Source organism: Rhinolophus hipposideros (assembly GCF_964194185.1).
Source record: "Rhinolophus hipposideros genome assembly, chromosome: 1".
Taxonomy (NCBI): domain Eukaryota; kingdom Metazoa; phylum Chordata; class Mammalia; order Chiroptera; family Rhinolophidae; genus Rhinolophus; species Rhinolophus hipposideros.
The window spans coordinates 65,153,395-65,173,393 of NC_138047.1; the positions used below are offsets into that span (position 1 = coordinate 65,153,395).

At 36.4% G+C, this 19,999-nt stretch overlaps 1 protein-coding gene across 1 annotated transcript in view; it reads left to right on the forward strand.

Annotated features, from left to right (window-relative positions):
* Positions 1 to 19,999, forward strand: part of HERC6 (HECT and RLD domain containing E3 ubiquitin protein ligase family member 6) — a 50,613-nt gene that overhangs the window by 21,306 nt on the left and 9,308 nt on the right. The window contains exons 11-18 of the mRNA XM_081058036.1: positions 1,519 to 1,612; positions 4,368 to 4,557; positions 7,048 to 7,202; positions 10,799 to 10,918; positions 11,260 to 11,376; positions 15,079 to 15,222; positions 17,323 to 17,466; positions 19,546 to 19,712. Coding sequence (XP_080914162.1) covers positions 1,519 to 1,612; positions 4,368 to 4,557; positions 7,048 to 7,202; positions 10,799 to 10,918; positions 11,260 to 11,376; positions 15,079 to 15,222; positions 17,323 to 17,466; positions 19,546 to 19,712 — 1,131 coding nt within the window. The remainder of the gene's footprint in view (positions 1 to 1,518; positions 1,613 to 4,367; positions 4,558 to 7,047; positions 7,203 to 10,798; positions 10,919 to 11,259; positions 11,377 to 15,078; positions 15,223 to 17,322; positions 17,467 to 19,545; positions 19,713 to 19,999) is intronic.

A 19,999-nucleotide genomic window follows, 5' to 3' on the forward strand; every position in this document is an offset into this window, starting at 1 on the left:
CCGTTAGGCTGCCCTCTGCCTTGTCTGGAAGCCGGTGCCCTGCTGGTCCATGGGCAGCTGATGTGACTGATTCCAGTCCTGGCTAGGTCAGGTCCTGTTCTCTCTCGTGGAGTTGTCTTCAAGTTGGCTCACTGCTGGTTCAGGAGATAGTTGTACACATATTGGACTCTCTCCTGGCCACTAGATGGTGCTCGCTTAATCCCTGTTGCAGCTATTCCTTAAGGCCTGCACAACCCAGTTTTTCGCGTTGGTTCTTAACCCAGTTGCGTTCACAGCCACTCCAACAATTTCACCTAGGAATCAGAGAAGCTCAGGGAAGTTAACTGTCATGGCTCCCCAATGGCAACTCATGAGGCAGTATCCTTCTGGAGGCCACAAAAGCATCCCTGTTCATCTTCTTTCTTCATGCCTTCCTTCCAGGCTGGAAGTGAGGGACTCTACTGTACAATGCATCCACTTTCTTCCCTACTCTAGCCTCTTTCTACACTAAGAATATTATCTTTTAAAGTGGAACAGTATCCTCCCAGGAGTGATGAACCTCAAAATTTGGTCTTAAGATGCCAAAGTCTGCAAAGGAGAATATATTTTAAGGGGAAATTTACAATATTTTGATTTAGTACTTATATGATATTTTAGCCCTGGTGTTAATATTGATCAGTGAATCCAGTGAGCATAAAATATTTATTGATAGAACATTATAAAGACAATTTGTTTAGTAGAATGTAGGCTCCTCAAATATCAGCAACACAACCCAGGGAGTGCGACACCTAGACAAAGGTTTGATAGTGTTTCCAAGGGGAAGGCCAGGCTGGAATTTATTAAGAATTGGCAGTTTGATTTAAGGCAGGTTTTCAATATGGGATGGGAAAACTGGGGGCTTAATTAGGATTGGGAAAAGATACAAGGATCCTGGATGGATGGAAACACAATAAGGCAAGGATTTTGAGGTCAGAGATTCAACGAATTTTAGGGCATAAACTATCTGTGATGCTTTCCATTGAAGAGTTAATGGGTCTTTTCAAGAAGTTCCTGTAATGAACAATCAAGCCCTGTGCCTGGGCAAGTGTCTCTTGGAATAGTAAAGTCATGTTAATGAACCAGTGGAATCCCAAAGTAATGTAAATGTAGATTGTAAGGAATGTGGGGTGGGGTAAGTAGTTTCAGTTCTCATTGTGCAGGCTGAGTGTGGGAGTAAATGGTTTCTGTGCTCAGACTTAGCATATAAAATTTTGCCATAACTGCAGCCCAAACTTGTAGCTACTCTAGAGATAGATAGTAAATTGTGACCTCTTTTAGTAGAACATAAATTTTATAAGTGTTTTCTGTACCAAGTTAAATTGATTATTTTGAAAGGAGGCAAGCTTTAAGAAAAAAGTTTATATCTGATATGTAATAAAATAAAGCTACATAATTATGCGAAGTTTAGAAATATTCCTTACCATCTGTTTCTGTGTTTTTGTTTTGTTTGTGTTTGTGTTTTTGTGGGTTTTTTTTTGTTTGCATTTCTTGTATCCAAAGAGAGCATGAAGATACGAATTCCATTGATGTGGACTTACAAATGGCAAGAGATACCTTCGAGAAGTTAACAAAAAAGGAATGGATTTCTTGCACGGTAATAGTCAATATTTTCTTAAGAAACAGACAATAGAATTTCCTTACAGGAACCAATATGGTTACACTTTAATTTTGTTGGAAGCTGAGTGAGGGGTCACTGTGAGAAAGAAGGAGGCTAGTAGTGCTCAATATGAGGTTGCTATTAGGTTGGTGCAAAAATAATTGTGGTTTAAAAAGTTAAATTTAATTGCAAAAACCACAGTTACTTTTGCACCAATCTAATATATTCCAGACAGTATCAGGTGTTGGCTTTTCTTTTTGAATGCTTAAATGTACAGTAGATGACAATGTTTTAATTTTCAATATGAGAAAACCAGTGCTTGAGAGGTGAGTAATCTCTAGCCTGAATATGAAAAGACCACTAATTTAGGAAGCAGAATAACCTGATCCTGGACTAGGAGACCAAAAAGGCCAGTCTATTTTGAAATGAATCTCAAATCTAGTTGAGATGACTCTGCTACTGATTCATCCCTTATCCTCTTTGGGATACATTTTCTTTACCTGTAAGTTGAGTTCATCTTTAAGATCTATTCCAATTTCATATTTTGTGATTCTTGGTTGTGTTGGAAGGATAACTTTTCCTCTACCAACTTAGGTTCACATATTTGGGGGCCTGCAAATTGACAATAGACAGATTAACAGGAGCACAGAAAACAAGTTTTATTTCCATATATGCGAGAGCATTCTGATAAAAAGGCTCCCCAGACAGCTAGGGATGAGGGTTTATAGACCAACTTGTGACAGCTTGTGATAGTGTTTGTTTATGTAGTTTCTCATCCAAGTACAAGTGGTGCTTGCCCACCCTCTCAAGAAGGGATTTATGGCTGCTTCGCTATTGAAAGCCTTTAGTCAGATAAGGGAAGTTCTGAAAGCTTTTTTCTGCATTAGCTGTATCTGATGTCTTCAGTTGAAAGTCATCTTTATACTATTTGGGGTCCCTACATGTGGACGGGAAAGAGGGAGAGTATTCCTTAATACACAGTAGATACTATATTTTTATTTCCAAGATGAAGAAGAATGCTAGATGTTATCCAGTATATTTTAAAAAGAAGTTATTTAGGTGATATGGAAGATAACTTGGGGTGCTATTCCCAGTGTGAGTACCAAGGAACATTAGTTTCACAGAATGCTGCGTGAAAAAGGGTTCTTAGGGAAACAACTTGGGAAAAACTGCATACAGGTATGGAGTCATGATGCATATTAGTAAATCAAAGAGTCTTTGATGTCATACACCCAAAAAAATCTAGCTTTTTTTTTATTCTATTTTTCTCAAAGTTACTTGACTTTCTGATACTATTTTCCCATACACACTTAACCAGCATTCCACAGAAATCAAGTTCTGGACATCTATGAAAACAAATAAAAACATTAATGTAATAATAACTAATAATAATAATAATATATAGTAATTGACAGTTTGTTGTTGCATATATCATCTTACTTAACCTTTATGTAGAGGCAGTGACATGTATGACACTATAGTTAAGAGTATCTAAGATCTATTACATAGAATAAACAATGCTGCCTGTTGTAACAACTTCATAGTCCAGTAAGATAGGAGGCCCCTGTAGGGAAGGAAAAAAATTATTTTTCCTCTACCCATCTTAGTTTCATTGGCTGCATCCCTGCAAATTAGACTAAGAAAAAGACAGGTTAACACGAGAAAAACAAACAAGTTTATTCACTTGACATCCTTCATATACACTCAGTGATGAGTAATTTAAAGGGGAGGTTAGAACTTGGGCTTATATAGCATCTTAGTAAAGCACAACACTAAGTACTTTGTACTTTGTACAAAGTAAAGGACTTTGAGCTTCTAGGAGTACCAAATTGTGGGAAGACAAATATATGGAGGAAATTAGTGGTAGGTAGGGCTAGTTAGTGAGGTTTGTTTGTGTAGACTCTCCCTCAGTGCCAGCTCATCTCTGCTGATAAAGTAGCAGAACTGTTATCCCCTTCCTGGTACAGGAAGTTGGGGGCAGGAAGACACCTTCACAAAAGGAATTTATATTCTATGTTCAGGTAGATAGAGGGAAGCCAGAGAGCTTATTCTGTTCTGTGTCTGGTTTTTCTTACTTGCCTTTAGCTAACAATAATCATGCTACAGTGGCATAGTCTACCATTCCCACCTTTGCCCAGGTTCATTCAGGAGTGACTCAGCCTCCATGTTTCTAGTGTTCTAGGCTCTGGGGCCATTAAATCCTCTAGTAGGATCTTTTGTGTGTGGTTGGCAGATTAGGAAAGAGAATATGTAAGGTCACATGTAAGGTTTTAGGGAGGCCATGCCTGGAACTGCCATACATCACTTTCACTCATATTTGTTAGCTAGAACTCAAGTCATATGGCCCTCCCTAAACGCAGGGGAGGCTGGGAAATACCATCTTTCTCTGAACCCACGATGAAGCTGAAACAGGACTGGGAAGGTGACATTTTTCTCTGCCATGGTAGATTTTAAGTCTGATGGATATGGGTATGGGTCCCTGATCTGTGGCTTTCTAACTAAGCAGCCTCCACAATTCACTCAGTACATACATGCACATGGGATTCACTTTTATGTCCTCATGCACCCTAATGTAAAACAGGAGGGTGACTCTCACATACCACTTCAGGGGTATTTGGGATGCAAGGAGTGATGGAGTTTGAACAGTAGGTTTCAGGAAAACTAAGTGATTATTCCAACTGGAAAGTGGTGGAATAAAACCTCTGGCACACACCTTATCCAGGGCCTTTCCCTGATTCTGTTTCAATTGCAGATAACTAAACATCTCAGGAATAAGCTGCTCAAAGCTCTTCCATGTTGTTCTCCACACCAAGAAGCGTTATCAGTTTTCCTTCTGCTCCCAGAATGTCCCGTGATGCTTGATTCTAAGAACTGGAGGGATCTAGTGATTCCATTTGCAGAGGCTGTTTGTAAAATGAGTGGCCGATCTTTAGGACTCCTGAGTAAGTTTGATTACTTTTATCTGTCACTGTATCTGTACTGCCAATAGAGAGTCACTGCCTGAAGGAGAATTGTAGCAAATTTGGTATAGAAGATTTCAAAAGACACAAATGTTTGAGTGCATGATATGTGAATTATTGAAAAGATTAACGTAAAGCTATTATAATCATTACTGTTAGCAGACAAAGCATGTGTAATTCTTAGACTTGGACATGGCTTTGACATCTGAGTATAATAACGAGAGAGGATCCAGTCAAGATAAATCCACACTTTAAAACTTTTTGTTTATGTGTTTTAAAACTTTAGACATTTTAACCAGAGGTGATGAAAATTAAGCTATGTGTTCTTGTTGTTTATTTTATTCACTACTCTAGGATGTCCTTTTACAATTTTAATCTAGTGGTTAAACTCCAAAGCTTAAAAGACATAAAGGATATATACAGTGAAATATAAGCCACCCAGTTCTTCCCTCCCAGAAAGCAGTTACAGAATGTAATTTCTTGTGTAACCTTTGAAAGATACACACACACACACACACACACACACACAGAGAAATGTATTTTTTTCATTCACATTCTTTGGCAACTTGCTTTTTCCTGCTTAACGGTATATCACGGAGATCGTTCTGTTGATAGACTTATAGAACTGCCTTATTCTATTTAATGGATGAATAGTATTCTTTTGAAAGGATATACTGTGAATACTTGTTTCTAAACTTTTGCTATTACAACAGTGCTAATATGCATTTCTTTGTACATATTACAGAAAACAAAATCATTGGGTCCAATTGTGTATGAATTTTAAATTTTGAGAGATTTTTGCCAAGTGACCCTCAATGGAAGTTTGGGCCACCATGGTGCCTAACTTTAAGTCGCCACCATTCAAATTGTAGTCTAAATTGCACCCTTGGAGTTGGACAACGTGGCAGCCCTCACAGAAGATGTAGCTCTCAGTTTACACTTCATCAACAAATATGAGAGCATCAACCCATGCACTTTTCTACAGTGTTGTCCAACTTTGGTCTTTCCCATTCTGAAAAAAAGATTCTCTTAATTTTAATTTTCTCATTCTGAATGAGATTGCTGGTTTTCCTATATCACAGTTCCATTTGTATATCATATTCTGGGAATTATCCGTTTTTCCCTTTTTCCTACTTGTTAGTATTTCTCTTTTTTATTCAGGAGGTTTTAAACTATTTAGGCAGCTAATCCTTTATCAATAATATGAGTTCCAAATTTTTTCTTTAGGTTATTAAAATTTTCTTTTGCTTTGTGGTATTTTTGCCACAAATATTTTGCATAATTATTTTTAAACATTTTTATAAAGCCAAGTGAATTAACATTTTCCTTTACGGTTTCTGAGTTTGGGTCATACTTCAAAACGATCACATCACTTTGAAACTAAAACAAAAAAATGTGCCCCGTGCTCCTACAAGAATTTTCATTGTTTCATTTTTATGTTTAAATCTTTGATCCATAGGGAGTTTATCTCTATTAAATCTTTTTTCTGGATCAGTTTTCACTTGTCCCCAGATATTTAGTGAATGATCTGTTTCATCCCCACTAATATGCAATGCCTCCTTTATCATATACTAAAGTTTCACATGTATTTAGATCCGTTTAGGGAATTTCTGCTACATTGATCTGCTTTTCAGGCATTTGGGTCATACTATTTTAATTACATTAGCATGATAATATATTTTAACATTTGATAGGTTTGTTTTCTGAGAATTGTCCCTTAAAGGTATAATAATCCAGGTTGTTACCTCAGTAATATTAAAATATTGTTATTGAGATAATTTAAAAAACATCCATACATATCAGGTATTCATAAAGTAGGAAGACATAGATAATATTATTTTTTATGGATTGAAAATGTCCTTGATGACATTATATGTGTATACGTGTATGTGTTTTCACCTATGTATGTTTTCAGACTATTTATAAACATCCTACAGAATTTTTAGTTTAAAAATCATGAAATCAAATAATCAAGCATAACTATGAACTATCAACACATTTCTTCAGAATCCTGAATTTGAGCTTTTAATTCCAATGATACTTTTCAGAGAAAAAAAATTTTTTTTCTGTGGGTAATAAATGTTGCCCAGGATATGCTTAGAAAAGGTATTTTATGGGTTATGCCATCAGAAATGGAAAATACTATCTATTTCTCATACCGTGTTTTACCGAAAATAAGACCTAACCGGAAAATAAGCCCTAGCATGATTTTTTTAAATAAGACATCCCCTGAAAATAAGCCCTACTATGTTTCCCCGAAAATAAGACTAGGTATGATATTAAGTTTTGCTCCAAAAGACGCATTAGGGTTTATTTTCAGAGGATGTATTATTAAAAATCATGCTTGGGCTTATGTTCTGGTTAGGTCTTATTTGGGGGGAAACCTGTTCTTAAAGAACGCAGTAGAAATTGAGGGAGTTTTTTTGAGGGGAGTGGGTATATATTTATCATGGCTGGTTTTACACCCCTCAGAGCAGTGCTGGGCATCTTTGCAAGAATCTTCACTTAACACACTGGTCCAGATGCTTAAAAGTGCCATCACTGCTCAAGTGTCTTTTTGGACTGAAACTGATCAGAGTATCAACAATGTTAAAGCTCTTCTAAGAATGATGAAAGAAGTGTACAAGGTAAGGGTTCCTCTAAAGAAATGTATATACCCTTTTACTAAATCAAGATCCCTTAAGTCTCAGCCAACTGGAGTCTTGTTTTGTTATGTTTTTTACAACAGAAAGAATATTTTATTCAGCTCCTAATAACTCAAACTTTTGCTTGTTTTGCTAACTGGATAGACTCTAGAATATATTACATATTATATATAATGTATTAGATGGAAAATACTCAAAGATATGCATGATTCAACATTTTCATTAGAGTACATAGCATAATCTAGAAGTAACCTAAGGTTAGGCTACTAATAAACTTGAATATTGGGGGATAGGGAGGAGCCAGAGCATTTTAAATAAAAGAACAGAATTAAGTTGGTATTGTTCAATTTAAAATTTAGCTAAAATAAGATGCTTTTACAAAGGTAAATTGCTAAATGGCAATCAAAGCAAATTTCACCACAAAATATTCATCTCCATAGGAGAAACTATTACATACAAAAGTTAGTGCTTTTCAGAAGTACTAATATAGTAGTGATATTTCTGAAGTAGTACATTTCTTTTTTCTCCAACTTTATTGAGATATAATTGACATAAAACACTGTATAAGTTTAAGATGTGTAGTGTGTTGATTTGATATACATATATTACAAAATGATTACCACCATAGCTTAGCTAACCACTCCATCTCACATAACTACCATTTCTTTATTGTGTTGATAACACTTAAGGTGTATCTACACTCTCAGCAACTTTCAAGTAGGTAGTACAATATTGTTAATTATAATTACTATGCTGTACATTAAATCCCCAGAACTTCTTCATTTTATAACTGAAACTGAACACCCTTTCACCAACATCTCCTCATTTTCTTCACCCCGAAGCCCCTGACAACCATCATTCTACTTTGTGTCTATGAGTTCAGATTTTTTAGATTCCACATATGTATAAGTGAATTCATACAGTATTTGTCTTTCTCTGTCTGCCTTATCTCACTAGCATGATGTCCTCAAGGTTTGTCCATGTTGTCGAAAATGTAAAGATTTCCTTCTTTCTCATGGCTGAATAAATATTCCGGTGTTCATATATAGTATACCACATCTCAACTTCTTTATCCATTCATCCATCCATGGAAGCTTAGGTTGTTTCCCTGTCTTGGCTGTTGTAAATAATGATACAATGACCATGGGGATACAGATATCTCTTTGATGGTGATTTCATTTCCTTTGGATATATTCCCAGGAGTGGGGTTGCTGCTTCATATGATTAGTTCTTTTTTTAATTTTTTGAGGAAACTCCATGCTGTTTCCTTTGTGGCTGCACCATTTACATTCCCACTAATAGTGTACAAGGGATCCCTTTTCTCTACGTCCTTACCAACATTTGTTATCTCTTGTCATTTTGATGATAGCCATTCTAACAGATATGACATGGTATCTCCTTGTGGTTTTGGTTTGCATTTCCCTGATGATTAGTTAATGTTGAACATCTTTTCATGTATGTGTTGCCCATCTATATGTCTTCTTTGGAAAAATATCTATTTAGGTATTCTGCCCATTTTATAATCAGGTTGTTTTTTTGCTCAGTTGTATGAGGTCTGTGTGTATTTTGGATAGTAATCCCTTCGATATATCATTTGCAGATATTTTTTTCCATTCCATAGGTTGCCTCTTCATTTTCTTGTCTGTTTCTTTTTCTGTACAGAAGCTTTTTAGTTCGATGTAGTCCATTTATTTAGTTTTGCTTCTGTTGCTTGTGCTTTTGGTGTCATATCCCAAAAAAATCATTGCCAAGACCAATGTCAAGGAGCTTTTCCCTATGTTTTCTTCTAGAAGTTTTATAGTTTTAGGTCTTATAGTTAGGTCTTTAATCCATTTTGAGTTAATTTTTCTGAGTGGTGTAAGATAGGGATTCAATTTCGTTCTTCTGAGTGTGGTTATCCAGTTGTACCAGGTACATTTATTGAAGAGACTATCCTCTCTCCATTGAGTAGTCGTGGCTATCAAGTATGCAAAGGCTTATTTCGGGGCTTTTGGTTCTGTTGCATTTGTCTATGTGTCTATTTTTGTACCACTACCATGCTGTTTTGATTACTATAGTTTTGTAGTATAGTTGTAAATCAGGAAGCATGATACCTCTAGCATTGTTCTTTCTCAGGGCTACTTTGACTATTCAGGGTCTTTTGTGGTTTCCTACAAATTTTAGGATTGCTTTTTTTCTATTTATGTGAAAAATGCCATTGGAATTTTTAGAGGGATGCGTTGAATCTATAGATGGCTTTAGGTAGAATGGACAGCTTTAACAATATTAATTCTCCTAATCCATGAACACAGGATATCTTTCCATTTATTTGTATGTCCTTCAATTCCTTTCATCAGCATCTTATAGTTTTCAGTATACAGATCTTTCATGTCCTTTGTTAAATTTATTCCCAAGTATATCATTGTTTTTGATGCTATTGTGAATGGAGTCTTAAAAAGACAAATATGAATTATATGGAATGAAATATTTTTTTAAATAGTGTATAAAAGGGAAATGTTTTTCACAAAATAATTGGAAATGTAAAAAATGAGAAACTTTATGAGGATTTAAGATGTTTTGTAATGGAGTTCTCTCATTAAGATAAAGTACTCATCACAATCTGTAGTGTTATCCCATTTTCATTCCTGATATTGGTTATTTGCCTTTTTTTCTCTGGTTCAGTCTTACCAGGAAGCTGTTTATTATTTATTCATTAAAAAAATTATTTTAAGAACCAACCTTTTTATTTGTTGATCATCTCTCCTGTGTATCTGGTTTTCATCTCCTGAATCTATGTTCTTAGATTCTGCATTCTGCCTTCTGGATTAATTTGATTTGTTGGGGGCTTGTTTAGATTTTCTAGCATGTGTCCTCTAAAAAGCCTTCTTGAATTCCTTAAGTCCTTCTTCATTCAGAAACTATATCCTAGATGCCTGATTACTTGTTTTTACCTACTAGACTATAGGCCATGGGTTGGCAATTTACACCCGTGGGCAGCCTCCTGTTTTTATAAAGTTTTTTTTAGAATACATCTACACTCATTTACATACTGAGTATGATTATTTTGTGCTATAAAATGGCAGGGTTGAATAGTTGCTCCAGAGACTGTATGGTCCCAATCTCAAAATATTTACTATCTGGATTTAAGGAAGAGTTTGCTGACTACTATACTAGACAGTAAGCTAATGTTTAAGCCAGGACAATTTTTAGCTTATGTTTTGTCCCATACCTGACAAATAGTATGTGCTAAATTAGTACTCGTTAATTAATGGAGAAAGGTCTGAATCTGTCAAAAGTACCATGGATTTTTAGGGTGCTTTTATTCTCAAGATTTAGAAACTGTTTCCAGTAAACGTGTGCCCTAAGAATTGGTTTATCAATCTCCACTACCAACATCTTATATCTTATACAATATTTATGAAAATTGGAGAGATTATAAATCAAAAAATGAAAGTTTTATAGAACTCTACTTCATTATTGACTAATGAATTGGGTTTTTAGAGTTCTATCCTGATTTTCTATATAATAGCCACATATATATAATAGATTAAATCATTTATTGATAGAAAATGATATTCACAGATGATATTCCCTTTAAGGTAAACAAAGCTAACTGTCAACTACCAGAAAATGTTTTCAACATAAATGAACTTTCTGATTTGTTGGACTTTCTGCTTTGTGGAGAAAGGATAAGAATGATCTTTAGGGACAACAGCCCGGTAAGAGTGACATTTTTACTTCTGAAAATTTTCATACTTTAAAGGGGAACACATAGAATAGCTATGCAGGTATCTCTTTGATAAATCAATATTTGAAAACTTCTTTATTGCAATACTGAATTTGCTAAATTAGATGATCATTGAAAACGTAAACAGCTTTCACAAAACAAGTGCATTTTCTTAGAAATTTTTTTCTAAGTAATTTGGATTCATACAGAGGGACATAAATTCAGGTGATGAGGTAAAGGAATGAAGTTCCTTTTCCAATGAACCATGCCTGATAAATCCGTAAAATATTTTTTTTAAATTATCAAATCTGTTATCTCTATTTCTTTTTTTAGGTACTCGCGGAAAAGAGAGTCTCGCAGTTTCTTGTTATTTTCAGGGATTTTCCATTTGTCTTTAATTTGCCATCCAAAATTAAATTATGGAACGCTTATTCCCATATGAAAATGTGGGTATGTATGCCTTACTTTTTAAAAATTATGTAAAATTTCAAACATATACAAAGTAGAGATAGTGGTGTAATGAACCCCATCACAAAGTTTCAGCAGTCATCAACATTCTGCCACACTTTCATCTAACACTTTTGTTTTTTTTGTAGTTGTTAAACTATTTTTGCTGAAGTATTTTGAAGCAAATCCCAGGCTCACTTTCTTTTCACTTCTCCATACTTCAGTGACCTACCGACCGACTGCATTATTTGTGGTTGTCTTGCTTTTATTTATGCTGGGATTCATCAGTGGGCTCAAATGGTAACCACACCATTCTTCCGTTGTAATGTTTCCCAGCAATCTTTTATTTAATAATTCCACCCATTGTTTTGAAGTTTACAAAAGACGATATTTCTAATCATTCCTTCCAAAGTTATGAACTGAATCCTGTAAAGAATTTTTCCTCATCAATCAAGGCGATTTGGCTACCCTGAAAAATCATTCATATAGGATGGTAGAATGATGCTTAATTATTTTTCTTTAATTATTAAATATTCTGTACATAGAGGTTGGACCAATTTATATTACTATCAGAAATGTATGAAATGCCTCTTTTATACACTCTCACCAATGTAGTGTTACTAAGCTTTGTGATCCTTTCCAATTCAATGGTTTAACCATGATATTTCAGTTTAATTTTAATTTATATTTTTCATTATTAGGTTGGTGCAAAAGTAATTGTAGTTTTTGCAATTATTTTTAATCTTTTAAACTGCAATTACTTTTGCACCAACCCAACCTAATATGATGCCTGAGTCCTCACTTTCTTTAGATAATATCCATTATTTTCCTACTATGAGCAATACTGAAATGATTAAGTAACTGCTCTTTCTCTATCCAGTTTTAGTTACTACACTGTGTTCTTAGTTGTTAGTCTTTGGGTTTTCATATCTGCTTCAGAGTCTTGGAGCTTGATTGGTAAGCCCCAACTGATATTCTTTTATTCCCAGATAATGCCTATGAGTAAATCAGTAAATTTATTCTGTTTTCTATTTACTCTCTCTCTTCTGTTCTTTTTCTGGTAGTTGTATTAGTCCCACATAACACTTACATGCTATTTTGTTTCTCTTACCATCATCAGCCTTTGTTCTCAGTTATGCTCATCCTGTCCCAGACATTATGTTAAAGATTTTCCAAACTTTTTTGATTGCTGAGGCTCGTTTTCTAGGCCATTCCTCAGGAAAGGTGTGTTATCTATTTATCTATGATATTCATACTTTAAAGACTCATGGGAATCAGAAACATACCCATTGCTTTTACTAATAATTCAAAGGATAGGCCGTCTAGGTGAAACATGGAGAAGTCTGGGACGTCTCATGAACAAAAGGAATCATTTCAGTTATAAAACATTTCCTTTTTATACTCTATTAATTATATAGCTTACATGACATTTTCCAATGAACCATGCCTGATAAATCCGTAAATTCTGTGTTTATTTATAATAAACAATCTAGATGGACAAGGTACATCCTGCTAAAAGCATCCCATTCAGGACTCTCCCTCTATTTTTTGTTATTGTGTCTGTCATCAGATTTGACTTGGTAATCTCTTTTGTTTCCCAGCCATCTCTCTCTTTTTTTTTAAATTTTCCTAACATTCCTGGTAATGGGAGAAAATAGATTAAGTCTTTCCTCCCAAACCTAATTTCCCCTTAAGTTTCCTTTAAGCAAGTCCTTTCCTCTATGGTATTTTCTTCTATAGCATGTTCTGTCTCACCTGTCTCTTCTGTTAGTGAGGGTGGAGTGGATAGTGAACCCACGCAGGTTGTATATCACGAAGGATTGGGAAATGTTGGAGGACTAGAAAACTCTTAGTTGTAGTTGTCATGGATGAAGTTAGAAAACAGACTCTAGAATCCTGTCCTCCAAAGGAATGATAATGGACATAGTCAAAATTGTAAGCTCTTGGGGCTGGCCCCGTGGCTCAGGTGGTTGGAGAGCCGTGCTCAGCCGTGCTCAGCCGTGCTCCTAAGGCTGAGGTCTCTGTTTGATTCCCACATGGGCCAGTGAGCTACGCCCTCTACAGCTAAGATTGTGAACAACAGCTGTCCCTGGAGCTGGGCTGCAGTGAGTGGCTGGCAGCCGGTGAGAACTGCCAGTGAGCTGCTGACCTACCGATGGACTGCCTCAGCCAGGGGGAGCACAAGGCTTGTGATACCAGCATGGGCCAGGGAGTTGTGTCCTATACAACTAGATTGAGAAACAATGGCTTGAACAGGAGTGTGGGGGGGAGGTGGAAAAAAGGAGGGGGGGAAATTGTAAGCTCCAAACTGGATTACCACTTCAAATGTATAAATGTAGAAATGGGAAACAATACATGGAGAATGGGAGTAGAGAAACTGGAAAATAAGATATGATGCAGGTTTCTAGTCCAATTCTTGGTTAGGTGAGAGAAGTGTAGGCTTACAGCAGGCCACATACACCTTGCCCTGCACACCTCGCCCTGCTATAGTCAGTGGAGGATATTGCTGGCCACTCCCTAGTTACTCAGAGCCATGGGACATGTTTCTTAGCAGTCATTATTGCTGACGTGTCCCAGAGCTGCAGACTCCTGGGCCCCAGGAAGAAATGATCCACCACCAAGAAGGATAAGAAATGGTACTTGTTCCATCTCCCTACAAATGTGAAGCTTCTTTACAACAAATATCTGAGGGAAAGCCAGAAAAATCAAATGGAATCCCATATCATTTCCCAGTACATAGTGGTGGCAGAGATCTGAGACACGGCTTTCCCAAGCCCAGAACCACATGTACACTTCTCTGAGATGCTTGTGGAGTGTGAATGTGGACAACCACACCCAGCCTGGAAACCTGGAATAGGATAGGTATTGTCCACCTGTCTTTGTTGTGAGACAGGCCCCAAGAGGGCTGTATTGGTTTATGAGTTCTAAATACTAATTTATTGTCCTTGAAATACAGCAGAAACCCTAGAGGAGAGTCAAAGGTCAAAGCAGCACTAGATTTCTAATCCAAGGGAGTTCAGCAGAAACAAGACCAGGGGACTCATGTGGTGAGGACATGTTGAGAATTCAGAAAAGCTTAACGGAAGTATGATGTGGGGTGACAGAGAACAATGGTAGGTACAAAATGAGGCCACCAGTGGCTTCTTTTTAGGGAGCTCCCTTGCACATTCAGTAGATGGATCATAGTTATTTGAAGGAGAAGAAGGAATCTTCTCTGAGGAAGTCTTTCCTCTAGTCTTTTTCCTACATCTAATATTGTTCCTGAGCTCCTAAATTGTTTCTATAATCTTGAGGATTATGGTGCTAACACTCTGTTTCTTAAGATTGGTGGATGAGTGTCTTAGCATGTTGAATACCACTATTGCCTTTAAAGATCATGTTTACTATAATAAGTGATCTGACATAGCTTTTAATAACTTAGCTGTACATCCATGATGATAATCCCCTGTACACAATTCCTAGGTACCATAGTTTCACAGATCCTATGATCTCTTTATCTTCCATAGTGTAGATACAATGCCATTCTCCTTAAATAATTACAATAAATCATTTATTGTAATTTATTGTATATATATATATGCTATATATATATACCATATATAGCAATGGTAGGCATAATTGTATGCTATACAAAATAGGTTTGTTTGAAATATTAAACACTTCCTAGTATTCCTATGAGGATTCCTAAAATATTTCTTTTTCTAGGAGCCAAATAGGATTCCACCAAGAGAGAATGAAGTCCTCCAATTACCCCCATTTGTACTTCGAGTGAGACGAAGTCACCTGGTTGAAGATGCTCTGCGACAGTTGAGTCAAGCTGAAGTCACTGACCTCTGGAAAACATTAGTGGTACAGTAAAAAATCTCGTTGGACATTTTTACTAATGTGGGAGGGAACATTTATATAGTACAGCAAAGGAAGAGACTGCATTTGGAACTATAGTTATCAGCCTTATGATTTCCAGAATTCTTTGCTTACTCTTCTGAAAAAAGCTATGGGATGTTTAATTGAACATTGGGATTATACGTTAACTCGTAGTTACCTGTGGCTATAAAAATGCAACCTAATGAACCATCCCAAAGCTTAATGACTTAAAATAACAATAATTTATTTTACAGGTCTGCAGTTGAGTTGAGTTCTGCCGGTCTAGGTTGAACTCATCTGGGTGGCTTTGTAGATTTTGTATGCATGTGTTTACATGTTTGGGAGTTGACTAGGGGTTGACTGATCTAGGCGAGGCCTGGCTTGGGAAGTTTGACTTTGCTTCCTATGTCTTTTGTCTTCTTCCTGGGACTGGCAAGCCTTGCCAGAGGTACAATATAGCAAGCCCAGTCACACAACAAACATTGTTTTAGTCAAAGCAAGTCACATGGCTGAACCTACATCAAGGACTGGCAAAATATGCTCAGCCTCTTTAATGGGGGGAACTGCAAAGTCACATGCAAAAGACATAGATCAAGCCAGAAAAGAATTGGAGCTGTTAATGCAATCAACAAGCAGGGGGTGGAACAGATACTTTTCCTACATTTTGGCTCTAGTTTTAGTCATAGACCTATATTGGTCTATGGAACCAATATATTGGAACCACTACTATATTGGTTCCAAATAGCCGTCCTTCACTTCATCCTTTGTGGGCACCTGTAGGAATTTTATTGTGTGGTACCTCAGATTATTTGCCCTATTGAGGCCATAAAAATAATGACTAACTATGTAGGTTAGAGCTGGAGTCTGTCCAGAAGGGAGTGGATTTTCCTGATGTCAGCCATGAGGGAAGAGTTAGGTTCTCAGAGAATAAACCAGAACCTGGAGGTTGAGACTCAAAATAGAGAGATATTTACCAGCATGGGACTCCATGGGAAACGAAGAAACTATTTTATAAGCCAGACTTTCTAGTTGTATCTAATAGTCTCCCTCTGTACTCACTTTCCTTTAAATCTTGATTATGAGAGAATGAATAGAAAATGAAGCACATACAGGAGACAACAAAGAGCTAAGAAGGTAAACTTCAAGACAGATCTGATCAAAATACAGACTCTGAACAAGGCAAAATTGTCAAGGCCTGTTAAGAGTGGGTCCTGACCACGGTGAAGGCAGACTTGCTAGTGTAAATGAGCAGAAATAAGAAAATCAGAAGTAAGCTTAATTTGTTATTGGAATATATCCACAAATGGAATTTGAGGCAAGCCCTTGGAGATTATGGTCTGTGGCCAAGGAATCGGTTGATCAAAGTTGCAGTAAATAAGATCTTCCTGGCAAAAAGAGGAGAAAGAGAACTCTTAGTCAAGCTTAGTGATGCTTAGATTAAAAAATTAAAAAGAAATTAGCCAGGAAAAGAAGTAGAGAAGGAATAGTTAAGAGAGGAAAACCAGGAGTGTAGTCAGTCACGAAGTCCAAAGGTGGGCTTTAAGAAAGAGGGACTACTTCATACTGGTTTCCCGCATGAGGGCTATGGGCAGTCAGGTCTGATAGTTCCTGCAAAGGTGCTGTGCCCAGGCTGAATGGGAGAGCTGTTTATCAGAAGTCCTAATGAAGGGAGAGGAAGGAGAAACCAAACAGTTGTTGACTGGAGCCAAAGTTATAAAGTCTGAATGACGAGACGAAGACAGACAACTAGATAGAAGAATCAGGCAATTTAGTGCCCCAGGCGTTTGAAGCACATCAAAATTTGGTTCAAGATGCTGGTCACTATAATTGGAGAATACTAAGTCTTGCTTGAATCCCCTTCACTTGGTTCACGGGGCAGTGTAACGGACCCATGCACTCACAATAATCTAACAATAAATAGGTTCATGGCATCCACTGCTCAGTAGCAAATTGAGGGAGAACAGATAGCAGTGAGGTAAGAGGTGTGGGATTCTGGGAATTCTGGTGACTGCAGGAGATTTGAAACTTTTCCACAAAAGTCAAGGCATTTTATTTTAATCCTTGGAGTCTGTTCTCTTTTCTCAGATTGAATTTTCTAAAGAAATTTGTTCCGGGGGTAGAGGAGTAAAGTCCGAGTTCTTCTACTGTATATTTGAAGAGATGACCAAGGTGGAATATGGAATGTTCATATATCCCGAAGGGGGTTCCTCCATGTGGTTTCCTGTCAGCGTAAGTCTTTTACTTGTTTTCTTATAGTTTTTCAGAACAGAAAAAGTATACCATATACATGAAAACCATACATAATGATGTGAAATCAGGTCATATATACAGCTTTGCTACTCAAAATATAGTCCATAGAGCGTCAGCCTCAGCGTCACCTTGAAGCTATGAGAAAAGCAGAATCTCAGGCCCTGCCCCAGATCAGAATATATATTTTATAAGATTTCCAAGTGATTCATATGCACATTAAATTTTTAAACAGCTTTAATGAAGTATACTTGAGATACAATAAACTGCACTTCAATAGTCCAATTTGATAGGTTTTGATATATATGTATATATACCCATGAAACTATCAGCACTATGACAGTGGTGATAAGATAATGAACATATACATAATCCCCTAAAGTTTCCTCATATCCCTTTCTAATCCTACTCCTCCCCTGCTCCCCACCCCATGCCTCAGCACCCACTGTCACTATAGAGCAGTTCGAATTTCCTAAACTTTTACATAAATGGAATCATAATCTTTGTGCCTGTCCTCTTTCATTCAGCATAATTATGTTGAGACTCACGCATGTCGTTGCATGTATCCACGGTTCATTCCCTTTTATTGCTGAGTAGTATTCCATTGTATGGATGTATTATACTTTGTTTATCTAGTCACCTTTTAATGGATGTTTGGGTGGTTTCCTAAATTTTGAGTGGCAGTAATCTAGATGTTTCAAATTAGGAGAGAAGTTATTAATAGAATCCTAGAGATAATTGCTAATTCTAATAAGGTGATTCATGGTTTTATTTTTACATACATTCTCAAAATGTAAACATTTTCTTAAAGTAACACAAACTTGTCTTCATTTCTCTATCAGTAACACAGACCAAATAATCTGAAAAGAATCCCATGTTGAACTTCAATTTCTTGATCCCCTTTCTGATAAACTTCCAAATGTTCTTCCCAATGACCCAGTAGAAGTTTAGAACCCAGAGGACAGGGAAGAGGAGAAGATGAATGGGTGTGAAAAAGTACTGAAAAGTGTTTTGTATCTTTCTGAGAAAAAATGAACCTCTAAAAGATAGGAATGGTCAAGATGTACAAGTGGTAGAATTTTTATCAGTCAACAAGCATTTATTGAGGTTCCACATTATATTAAATATTGTGGGAGATTCAAATTAGTATACGACACTTTCTTCTTGAAACTTTTTGTATATGTCGATGGAGCAGTAAGATTAAAATACCAGGAACTTTAGCAATTGTTTCTAAATTATGGATTGTTGACTTTATGTGTAATAGTTGTTGAGCACAGTAGGATATGGAAGGAAGCACTGATGTAGAATTAGAAGCCCAGAGCTCTAGTGTAGAGTGATGGTCAGTGTGTCAGTTAGCTTCTCTGAGCTTTCAGTTTCTTTACCTATAAAATGGCTGTCATAATTGCTGCTCTCTCTGCTTTGCTGTTATGAGACTGTTATGAGACTAAAACACAATAAGGTGTATATCCAAGTGTGAAAGCGCCATGAAAACTTTAGGGCACTATCTAAATTTAAGGGATTCTTTATTAGGACAGAAAGAAATCAAGGGGGACTAAAGTGATTGGAGAAAGTGTCATGGAAAAGTGGACACTTCAGTTGCTGTTGAAGGATAGGGACAAAATAGATCAAAGAGATGCAAGTAGGGGATAGAGAGGAGACATACTCAATTCTGTAAGATGGGTGGTTTGTCCCCATTTTACAGATAAATAAACTCGAGGCTCAGAGACATTAAATAAACTAAGGACATTCAACTAGCAAGTGACCAAGCTAGGATACGAATTTTTTAAATATTGCATGTATACTGTTAGTAACAAAAAAGTAACTTCATTTATTTTACATTCTGAACTCTTAATTTGTATTTTAATTTATGGAACAATCTTTAATTGTATTGTGGTATATGTAAGAACCTCGAATTTTTATTTTAAGGAAGCCCAGTTTGTTTCTAATTTGTGACTTTTAGAAAAGGGAACCCAAAATATTTTTTACTAATCTAATTATCCCTTTGGATTACTGATTATTTGTAATACATTAGGGATATTTTTTCTTCTTCTCTTTTTCCAGCCTAAATTGGAAAAGAAGAGGTATTTTCTCTTTGGGATGTTGTGTGGACTCTCCTTTTACAATTTAAATATTGCCAATCTTCCTTTCCCACTGGCTCTGTTTAAGAAATTGCTGGGTCAAAAGCCATCACTGGAAGATTTAAAAGAACTCAGTCCTCTCTTGGGGAAGTAAGTAAATGGTTTTCCAGGACTTTACCTCGTCACTCTCAGTTAGTTGTCTAGGCATAAATGATATTCACACAAGCAAGGTCTTCAATTTCAATAAATGTAGTTTCTTTAGATGAATTTGAATTTTTAGCATGACTTATAGTCAAGTAAACCTTTAAAAATGGAAAAAAGCCAAATATTCCTCTAATTATCAACCAGTAAAATAAACAGTGCCTAGTCTCTTAAATTTATCCAGATGGAAACAGTTGCCTTGGACAGTACATGATATTCTTAATGAGAATCATGCA